Source organism: Cyprinodon variegatus, unplaced genomic scaffold (genome assembly GCF_000732505.1).
Source record: "Cyprinodon variegatus isolate N-32 unplaced genomic scaffold, C_variegatus-1.0 Scaffold0, whole genome shotgun sequence".
NCBI classification, from domain to species: Eukaryota; Metazoa; Chordata; class Actinopteri; order Cyprinodontiformes; family Cyprinodontidae; genus Cyprinodon; species Cyprinodon variegatus.
In genome coordinates this window covers 3,498,883-3,510,507 of record NW_015150453.1, presented here as the reverse complement: position 1 = coordinate 3,510,507, position 11,625 = coordinate 3,498,883, and the positions used below count along the sequence as shown (strand labels likewise).

The window sequence follows — 11,625 nt, the reverse complement described above, 5'->3', positions numbered from 1 at the left end:
TGAGAGTGATTTGGCCTTAAAATTTATGACTTTATGGAAGCTGTAAACCTTGCTTTACCGAGGGGGATCACAACCTTTATATAATGCTACTTTGCCCCATAGAAAACAGTTTATATTAAAAACACAAAGAGATCATGTGGAATAAAAGGTAATTCTGAATTAGACCTAAAAAATGTATATTTTCTACATTTATTTCTACATTTTTAGCTCCGAAAAAAGGTTTAAAGACGACATGAAATTGCCATCCAGCTGTTATTGTGTAACTTTTGAAAAGAATGCTATACTTTATTTTTAGACATAGAAATAAAACAAATACATATAATCTGTTAATAAGCTGCTGAGCTGCAATTGCTGTTGTTTATTGTTTTGATTCTGCCTTCAGTGAAGAGACACGTGGGAAGCACCATGGCGCTCTACAATACTGACAGGAACTACATTCCACCAAAGGTTTGCACACAAAAAGGGGTTAAGCCGCTCCCCTTTCAATTCACTGCATCACAGGATTATTGGTAAATTCTTTCAGAGTTTTGTTTCACTTGTCAGAACAAGCAGAGGCACAACGTCAGCATTACAGTGAAGAAAGGTCAGACACATGCATTCAGAGAGAGTGTCAACGTTTCTGTGAGCAAGAGCGGGACAGAAATACAGGTTTTGTAGATTTGAATTTTAAAGGAAAACAATAGATAGGGCAGTCAGAGAGAGAGGGAGAGGGAGGGAGGGAGAGAGAGAGAGACTGAGGGGTGTGTCATTGCAATTTAGTTCCTTAAGGAAGTAAAACTCAACATTATCTTAAGACAGGGTGGTGAGCACTGACTAAAGCGCTGCAGGAGGGCTGTTTTTATGGCTTTTGCTACTTTTCTCGGTGGAGATGAAGGTATCCTGTTAAATTAACCTGCCTGTGCTGTCAAAGTGATACACAGGGCAGAGGGAGAGAGAGACATCTGACATATATAAGGAGGGAGGGAGACTCAGCAGACACTCAGGTAAGAGATTTCTGCAGTTCATTTTCTGGTTTGAAAAAAAAGCTTAGAAAGCAAGATGTGGGTTTTTTCCCTTTACTTTTATTACCTTTTAAATCAGACTAGACCAAATGTGTTATTACCAGCAATCGGAGAAGACAGTCTGAGGGAAGAGATGACTGGAAACTGAGTGACTTCTCTCCACTTCCCCATCTTGAGCACAAGTTGAGAGATCTGTTCGTTCACAGTCATGCTGCAACAAGTTACCCTGACAGGCACACATGTGAAGTTCCCTCTTTCTGTTTGCACAGACTCAGAGTAAAATCTTAAGGTAGTGGACTTTAGGATCATAACTGAAGAACTTCGATTTACTGAAGGTTAACAAATATTACTAAAAACATCGAAAGCTTTTATTGTTAAAATGTTGAGCTGAGGCAAGGGACAAATACTCTGCTAACTGCTCTGTTTCGCTTCCCTTTCAGAGCAGATGTGTGGAAGGCTGAAACTGACTGCTCTGAAAGTTGTGCAATTTTGAAAAAGATATTGCAATATGCACACTTGAAAGATTTCAAAACCCTTTCGTCTGCTACCCTCAGAAAAAGCAGACAATTAGTGAAAATCTTTAGATTACATATGCAAATAAAACTAGAGTATTCTGAATTTCTTTAAAGATGATGTAGGTGCTACAACAGAAGATGATGTTACACAGCTCAGCTTTCACTAAACCTTGCTGAGTATGAACAAAATATTCCCATCCTCATTCCTATTATTTCATCTTCCCTGCTCAAACACAAGCAAACATTTCCTTGTCTACCAAGTCCCCATTCTGGTACGGTGAAAGTTACTTTCAAAAAAGGCCCGCTTGTTTTTAATCTGATTGAACGGCTTGATCTCTGTGTCTTTTCCTGGAACACTCGAACGGTTCGATATGATCGACCGCTGAGAGCTGCTAACAGTCACACACTTTTCAAGCTCACAAGCTGCATTCTTTTTCACCTACACCTGGGCCTTGTAATGAAACATGCAGATGATTTCCAATTCAAACTTAAGACATTTTGCTTTCTAAGAACAGAGACAGGCTGAAACAAATATGCATCTTCGTCTAAGTCTACTAAATATATATATTAATTTATACTAATAAATATATATGCACAAACAGTTACAAGCCAACCCCCTGAAAGAAAGAAAATCTTAGAATGAACCGTCTGATGTATGCAGGTTCCTACATGCATCCAAACACTGTAGCTGAATGCTGGAGACATTTGAGGAATGCTAAGTATTTACCTTTTCTGCCTGCCTAGATGGTTCCACTGTTCACAACTACTCCTTTGACTGTCTATAAGGCCAGCCTGCAGATATTCCCCACTGCCCATCTACAATAACTCTGAAATACATCAAGACCTTATATGTGTGTGATTGTTCCACCTCTACTCTTTTTGTTTCCCCTACAGCTTTGTACAAACACTCTCACCCCAATCCCAACAGACATTGGGAAGGGAAACAAACACTTGAACATGTAATGCACTCACTCCCTTGTGGATGCAAACAAACAGACTGATAAATGCTCAAAGGTCCCCCTCTATCCAATTGCACCAACAAACTGCTGCTCAGCAATGTCCAATAGAGAAAGGTGTATTTTTTCCCCTGCACTGCTCTCCTGTAAGATATACATTTGTTAATGCTCTTTGAACCATCTCAACCCCTCCAGATGGAGTTTCTTTAAAAAAAAAAAAAAAGTTAAGATGCCTAAAAAGCTATTAGCATCCAATAGTGGAAGTTTCACAATTTGGGAAACTGGCTGATGACAGCACACTTTGCACGTCTTTCAAATCCCTGCAGTCTTTTCAGCAAATAAATGAGATTGAAGCACAGATCTTAAATAGCTATCACAGTGCCCCGCTTCCATTATCACTGTTCAGGGAAATTAATATAATGAATGTTTTTTAATTCTCCACAGGCATCCCAAGGCATTTGAAATGGAGCTAGTGTCAGCAATGTTACACTTGCTCGAAATGAATGATCGTGAATGATTATTAGATCTAAATTACAAATGTTCCAGCGGTAAAGATGGGAAGAGTAACTATGTGCACAGTGTTATCATTTAAACAGACCTTTAATGTAACTGGACTGGTTTAATTCGCTGTTGACCTTTCATGATTATAGCTGGACAACGTCAGCTTTTACAAAACATACAAAGAGGGAAAGTAGAAATGCATTAAAGCAGCCATCAGGAAGCCATTTAGCTCACAGGTTAAGGGTAACAAGCTGTTACTAATGCACAGGATGTTACAATAACAGGGTAGCTGATGTCTGTGTCAAAGGCAGGCCCAACCACAGTACTGAAGGCATCAGGTTGGTAACAATCTTTCTGTTCCTCCCTGCAATGCTGTACCTGCACGCATGGACCTGTCGGAGCTATGCAGCTTTCAAGCCCAGATAAATACTTGCCCACACAGGCAAGAGGTTGGATTTAGAGGAGAAACATGCATTTAAAGATGTTATGAGACTAGCTTCTGAATGGGGGACTTATTTGCTTTGGGAACTTTAACAGGTTTCAAAATGAAACACAATGACAGGAAAAGAGAGAAGACATGCATGTACTGTATGCATGCTTGTTAAAGATAGCGGTTAAAGATATTGGTTCTGTCTTAAACACAAGTGATTATGTTGAAGTAGAAACGTAGCGTTTCGACTTGAAGATAAATTCGATGTTTACAACTAATGCACAAGTTCTCTGCAAAGAAAAACTAATTTAAACTATGTAATGGTTCTTTAACTTTGTGGATACAACATTTTTTCTTCCAGCTCTGTATTCTATAAAAATGCCAGATAAATATAACATTGTTTTCTTTATTAGGTACTCAAAATAGACTTCTTACTGCAGTGTTTTGAATGATGCTGTTATTAAAGAGATAATTTCAGCTATAGCTGGTGTGGGAAAAAAAAAATAAAAGTGATCTTGCAGTTCTATTATAATGCTTTGTGTACGCACTGATAAGCTCTTCAGGGGGATCTCCATGAGGGATGCAAGGACAACTTCAAATCTCTGTGGAAAACTAAAAGACTGCTAAGTCTCAAGATGGTATCCTTCCCTTTCGACATCATGGATTCTGCATCTTTTAGAAAAAAAACGTATCAGCTTCCATAACATAAAGGCAAACCTTTTAAATGGTTCTATACTGTACTTGTGTTGCATAATACTCAAAATAGTTTCAGTTTTACTAAAAAAGTACCTCAAAACAGAAGTACTAAAATGTCTTTCAAGAGTAATTCAATTTTTAGCTGAGTGAAACCTATTATTCAACTTAAAATAATCTTTTTTTATTCATTGAAAGTGTGTTGAGATTATATCCTGATCGCTACTATTATATCAACAACAAAATAAGTAGCATGGAACAGATTAGAAAATCCCTTTATTTCCCCACAATTGGGAAATTCTGGTGTTTACAGCAGCAAGAAGATTATAGAAAAAATGTTCACACAAATGTGGACCTTAGAAAAGTGTACAAGAATAACATACTAGTGAAGAGTTCAAAGATAAACAATAAAATACTATACTGTAAAGTGTTTTAACAAATTAAAACTGTGTACCTGGAGAATACAATACCCAATATAACCAATAGCCAACCAATAAGTCTTCTTGTAAGACGTAGAGAAATGTGATAAATTTTTGAAGCAGCAAATAATGGCATAGCTAAACTCATACAAAGAGAGTCTAGAGAAGTCTCCTTTTACTAAAATCAAGAAACTGATTTTAGTTTTAATCCCCTTAATTTCTGAAAAAAACATTTAAAGCATTCGATCATTCAGCTGAAATGTTCTCAAATGAGGAGAAAATTATTTTATTAAGCCTACAGAAACATATGAAGATTGTCTCCGAAGTAAAACTGCTTCTCGTTTTCTCTGATAATTCAGGCAACCATGGAGTCTTTCAGCTCCAAGGATATGGCCATGAAGGCACAGAAGAAGATCCTCAGCAGCATGGCCAACAAAAGCACTGTCCAAAGATTTATAGATGACACCACTAGTGAAATATTGGATGAACTGTACCGGGTATCCAAGGAGTACACAGGAAATAAATCAGCAGCTCAAAAGGTCATCAAAAACCTGATCAAGATCGCTGTGAAGATCGGCGTGCTGTATAGGAACAACTGTTTCAGCGAGGATGAACTGAAACTAGCCCAGGAATTTAAGAGAAAGCTCCACACTGGAGCCATGACGGCCATCAGCTTCTATGAGGTAAATTCTGTCATACTAACCACCTAATATGCACCATATTTACACCACAATTTCTTGTTCCCAACTTATTACAAAAGAGGTTTTATGTATAGCCTATATTTCAGATTTGTTGGTTTGTAAATAAATGTTTCTTTTTTTTTTTATTCGAGACTTGTGTAACATTTGTTATCTTGATGTAAGTCTTACCACGCAAATGGGGGAAAACGTGCAAAATCAGCATAAAGAATAGGCCCAGGCAAATCAGCAGCACATATTGGGGAGTGGTTAGACTGATGTCAAGATAACCGGTATTGGCATCAGCTTTAAAAAACCTGTATTGGTTTTGTATTCTAGAAAGGCAAGGCAAATTTATTTATAGAGCACAATTCAATACATGAACAATTCAAAGTGCTTTACATGAATTAGATAGTAAAATGTAAAACATAAATAAAAGCAGAATAAATGCAAATAAAGATAAAACATAACATTAGTTAAACAAATAAAACTATTGGTCCACTTGGTAAGAATGGCAAATATCCAAAAAGAATGATAAAACAATTTAGGAACAAGAGCTCTAAAAAAAAAAATGTAAAAACACTTGTTTTGGAACGACATGAATAGTAAAGTGAAACAGATCCAGCGTCCACAAACTTGAAGAGATCTAGTGCATACTTCTAATTGTTATATTAAGATTGAAGTATCATCAAAAAGGCTACTGAATACAAAAACTGTTCTGATGATTTCAAACAGGTCAACGAGTCTAAGGAAACTAATTGTAGTTATGGTCGATGCATGTAAAATCACAAGAGCAGAAGATTGTGTTTTCTATTGTAATTTTCTTTATTTCCTCAAATTCTAATTTTACTTTATAATATTAAGAGAGCTTGAGTCCAAGAATTTACTTACAATAATGTTTTTTTGCATTTTGTACTCTTCCTTTAAAATATCTACACGGCCCTTTTAAAATGTCCAGCTCTGGGATGTGTACATAAACCTAAAGCCACAATAATTAATTTCAGCTCATTTTCTAACTATATTGTGAGAAAAAGAGAGTACAATTCAGTTCAAAAACATTTGTGTCCTTAAACTAGTGCGTTTGTTCTATTTCTGTGCTCAGTTTTGCTTTGTACACACCTGACTTTAATTACAGCGAGTCTGGTTGACCTCAAATTAAGTTCAGCCGTTACTGTAGGATTTCCTGAAATTTGCTGATATGTATCAGGTACCCTAAGCCATAATCTACAGAATTACTAAAAGAATCAGAAAACTCTCATGCTGTATAGGTATGAGTCAGTTGCTAAGCACTAATAAAGTTAATATTAGATCAGTGAAGACAGTCCTCGATATCTGGGGAAAAATGGAACAAAAGTGAAATTACAGTTTCCCCAAAATTGATTAAAACAGATCTACAAAATGAAAACTGATCGAGGAAAGAGGTCAAAAGCAGCACTGCATTAATGTCTTTTAAACTCTGGTTTAGTTTAAACATCTGTTAGGAGTAGAGTTGTTATACAAAGGCATTTATTATACAACAAACCTTCCAGACCAGAGTTAACCAAACTGCGGTAGAATGGGTCTTGCTTTAATAAAACACATTTTGACATATGGGACGACACTAACAGATGGTAGGCTTCACATTGGAACAAAACTGAACTCCACCAAACTTCAACATGCACAGGTGGTAGTACGATACTCTTTGGTTAACTCTGAGGTTTGCTGATAACACCACTGTCATCTATTGGTGGACAGATGTTCTAAAGGTAATGTCAGACCCACCTGGAGCTTAATATGCTTAGACTGTGGTGATGAAGGTGGATGTCTGATGAACATTCAACTTTTTGCTTCTCCTTGTAATCCTTTATAATACTTTGCTGGTAGTGTTTGTCAGTGAGTCCCAGGTCAGGTGTGGCTACAATCTAACTTGCCACCATCAGTGTGTAAATAGGTGAATGACTGAACGCAGTGTAAAGCGCTTCTGAGTCCTCTGACTTGAAAAGGTGCTGTATAAGTACAGGCCATTTATCATTTCTCAGGATTTGAGTTGGTCCCATAAAGACTTCACTCAGAAAAATGTCCCGCAAAGACTTTGTTTCCTGCACTTACTGAAGAAGTCTAACCTTCCACAGGAGCTGCTGATCATCTGCAATCTTTCAAGTTATCCAATGTTTTCGTTTGGCTCATTTAGAACAGAACAGGTTCAGACTACAGTGAACTGTTAAATAATCAGGAAGGATCATTGGGGGCGACCATCCTGCTCCAGGACTTATACAGGTCTTGAAAAGGAGAAAGGCAGCAGTTCTGGGGACAGCTAAGATACTGCGAAAAACCCTCAAGCTCCAAGGCCTCTGGTAGAGGACTTAAATTGGAGACAAAGAAGCCACTCACCCACCTCCATGAGAGGTGGTTAAGAGAGTAGTTAAATATATACCCAGTAGTCTAGTTGTAAAAAAAAAATGCATACATTGCATACATAGCCTATTTAATATAGTCTATTAACCTAAAGCAATATGCATGGTATGATTATTAAATGTCAGGTACACCAATCATTGAGCTTGAGCAAGGCACCTTGCAGTAGAACTGCAGTCAGTCCCTGGACTGGCATGGCTATCACTGCCCCTAGATTGTTAGGGACAAATGGGATCAGCTTCATAGTCATGGTAGGCCACTTGTTTTATATTATTTACTTTGCTCAGGTTACTCATAGACCCACAGCCCACCAAATGTTGAATGGGCAATATTATCGCCATTACTAATATATAGTAGAAATTTTACACATTTAGTAATAAAATGTCACAGGAGATGGTCATTTAAGAAAGGGGATGATTTTTAAGATTTTTTAAAGAAGGGGAATGCCATCCCCCCTCAACCCGAGTACTGTATATACCTTATGTATATATAAATAGCAAGTTACTTTTTTTTGCAATATGAAACTTATGATGCATATGCTCAACTGGATACTCCCACCCCTTGCGGAAAACAAGCAAGCAGGACTTGCCTTCAGAGCTTGAGCTTTTTTTAGTTATATTGTTGTCACTTTTGGGGGATTTAGTTCAAACCTGTATGGCATCAACAAGTGATACGTTTACATTCAGCTAATATAGTTAACATAATTCAGATCACCTAGTTTAGCAAACTCACAGGTTTTTACCATGATTAACAGTAACGAGGACATTGGCAACAGCTGTTGCCACTGTCCTCCTTAATATTTAACAGGTGCATTTAAAAAAAAACATTTGTTTATTAGCTGACACTTAAAGGTATGGTGGAGGATGTTCTTTTTCTGGGTGGATCATCAAAATAAGAGTAGAAACTCTCCTGATATGGACCAATTGTTGATCCCAATAAGTGCCTAAAATGTAGCATATTTTTTTGAAATTGTCCCCACATGGTAATAAAAACATGGCCACACGTGTCTGTGTCCATGACTTTTTACACTTGTGTCTGAGCTGGAGAGAATACAGTGTTTTGTGAAATTATTTACATTTCTACATATATTTGAATGAACATTTTTGATACAACAATTTTCTTGAATGTGACACAATTTGTATCCTTTATCCTTACAGTATCCTTACAGATAACAGGGTGTTTATGGCAGTTTTATTGTTAAATATATAATATAGTCTGTAATTTGTGTTTCTCATGGTGGTTTTGGAAATCCCGTTTTCTTAAAGGTGAACAACAAAGTTTGACATCTTCAAATAAGGATTACACATCAAAGGAAATATTGAATTTTCATTTGTTCAAAGCTGATAAAAGGCACTTTGATATTACTATAACATTTTTAACAGCAATAGTATTATTAGGATAATAATCCTTTTATTAACAGTAAAAAAGATTTTATTTGTACTATGTCTGTGACCGTTCTCAAAATCTGACTTTTTGCCTTCAGATGTTAATTGTGATAAATGTAATTTCCTTATTTAGCCTTAAATGCTGTCTGACTTGTAAATTTAATTAAAAAACAAAATATTTGTCTAATTAATACTATCACAGGATAACAGTCACATGTAAGCAGTTTTGCAGCTGATGTTTTGTCTTTGATGGAATTAGTCTTTTTAACACAAATTATTTCTGTTTCTGGGGGGAAAAAAATTATATATTAACTAGATATACATTTTTATAAGAAATATTAGAGGTTTGAAATTATCCAACCAGTTTGGGATAATAAAGATATAGAAAATCTGTGAGGTCATTAGAACAAGGGAAACGAAAAAGTCTTGATAGACTTTCAGAAATTCTCTTAGGTAAATAAAGTATTACATTAAGGGCGTAAACCCACTTTGAGGTAGACCACTGTGTAATATTGTCGTTTTTCTCTTTCTAGATGACTTGTTAATCTTTTTTGTTGAACTGTATAGGGTAGATGTCACAATATATTATCTGAAAAGCAGTGTGAACATGACGTGTGGCCTCTTTGCTGATATCTTAAAAACCTTCCAATTAAAACTTGTGTTACAAAGTTCAAACTAAACTTTAACTGTTAGGGAAGACTGTAAGTGTACAAGCTTAACTTCTCTAAAATTGTATATTTCGACAGGTTGACTTTACCTTTGATAAGACGGTGATGTCGGACAACTTGACAGAGTGCCGGGATCTTCTACTGAAGCTGGTCAACACCCACCTCACCCCTAAATCTCACGACCGCATCAGCCACGTCTTCAACCATTACGCCGACCCTCAGCTCCTGACCAAACTGTACGACCCAAGTGGACCCTTCAGATCCAACCTCACTAAAATCTGTAAAGGACTCAACAAACTGGTAGAGGATGGGACGATATGATGTAGGAACTCAACTGCAACACACAGTGGGAGATAAACAGGAAAACACACTCAAGACTCTGAACTGTTGGACCAAATTTGTATTATTGCTGAAGAGGAAAGGCAACTTGAGACACCTGATCTGAAAATAAATCTGGTTCTCCTCAGCTTTCAGAGAAAATATTTGATGAGGACAAAGATTTAAGCAATTATATCTCAATTTTCTAATGTACAGATGGGACACATCCTGTGTAAGTAAAGTCTATAAAACACACAGTTGAACTTGTACTGATGTAAAACGTATCAAAGGTCCAAAAAGCTGATCTCTGTTTTATATTTGAGACTGTGTTTCTTCTTTTTTTACTGAGACCAAATGATGCTGTGTAGATTTTGTACAATGAAACAGCAGCTGTAACGTTTTAACAACGAGGACACAAAAAAGCCATTGTACTACAACACCGCCATCTAGTGGTTAACATGTGGTCCTACAGAGGTGGTGTACTGTTCACTGAAATATGGAGATTTCAATACAAGTGATAATAAAAATTAAAAAGAATAACCACATAACTACATGAACAGTTATTCCCAGTACCCTTGCCTTCACAAAGAACATATGATAAGTCTGAAATTTTAACCATACACAGCAGAGTTTCTTCACCATTTATTTAGCAATCTTGACTTAAAGGTATAGTGAAGGATGTTCTTTTTTCCAGGTGGATCATCAAAATAAGTGGTCCTCCTATTTGTCAATCATTCTGGTTATATGTTTACATAAAGCCATCCTACATGCTCGTCCCCATTTTTTTCTTAACGGTGGTGAGTCTGACATAGTGGAAAAATCGCAAATCTTCTTTTGGAAAGTAAGCTTGTATGAGCGATGCACACTGCAATTTTTAAACAGAGCGTGCACGAGCCAATTTCTCCTCGTGAGAAATTGGCTCGTGCACGCTCTCACCTGCATTTAATAGGCGTTCCCGATAGCGGGTACAGGGTTGTGCAGGTGCAATTTTTTATTTTTAGTTTTTTATTTACAAAAATCCTCCACTATACCTTTTTATGTAATATTTCAAATTATTTTTGCTGCAGTTTCTGCAGAAAAAAATTGGGCATGTTTTCTAGCACTCAAGAAAAAAAAAATGCATCAGCCTGGATGGTGACGAAATGTGTACGTCACTTTTTGTGACTTCTCACAGACTCTCTGTGGATTTAGAACTGGACTTTGACTTGACCATTTGCACACATGAATGGATCTAAGTTAGGGATAATGCCCGACCATGGTGTCCACTATCAGAACTTTATGGATGGTGATTGCTTTCACCAACTCCATAAATGTTTGATAGTAGACACATCTAATGGCATCATCCTGCTTAAACAATGGTTACTTACAGCAGAAATAAATATTAAATAAATTGTTAACACTTTTTTTTTTACCATTAAAGTTTTCAGTTTTCATAAAAAAATTGACTAATAAGACTATTTATTATCTCTTGTTGTGTTGTGTTGGTACCTGGCCTTGGCCACCGAACATGCAGCTCAGTCGGCTGCAGCTTAAGGTTACGTTAAGTGATACAAAACATTACTGTAGGGGGAGCCACCCCAATAATTTAGAAAACTTAAGCTATTTGTCTGGAATGTTTTTATAGATTTCCTATAAGACTTTTAAACAGACACCCTGCAGCCAATCAAATGG

General features: G+C 36.7%; 1 protein-coding gene across 1 annotated transcript; it reads left to right on the top strand.

Moving 5' to 3' along the window:
- The first annotated feature begins 673 nt into the window (after positions 1-673).
- Positions 674-10,728, top strand: tnfaip8l2 (TNF alpha induced protein 8 like 2). The gene is made up of 3 exons (XM_015374125.1): positions 674-983; positions 4,875-5,198; positions 9,715-10,728. Exons 2-3 carry the CDS (start codon positions 4,881-4,883, stop codon positions 9,955-9,957), a joined length of 561 nt encoding a protein of 186 aa, XP_015229611.1. The 5' UTR covers positions 674-983; positions 4,875-4,880; the 3' UTR covers positions 9,958-10,728.
- The last annotated feature ends 897 nt before the right edge of the window (positions 10,729-11,625 follow it).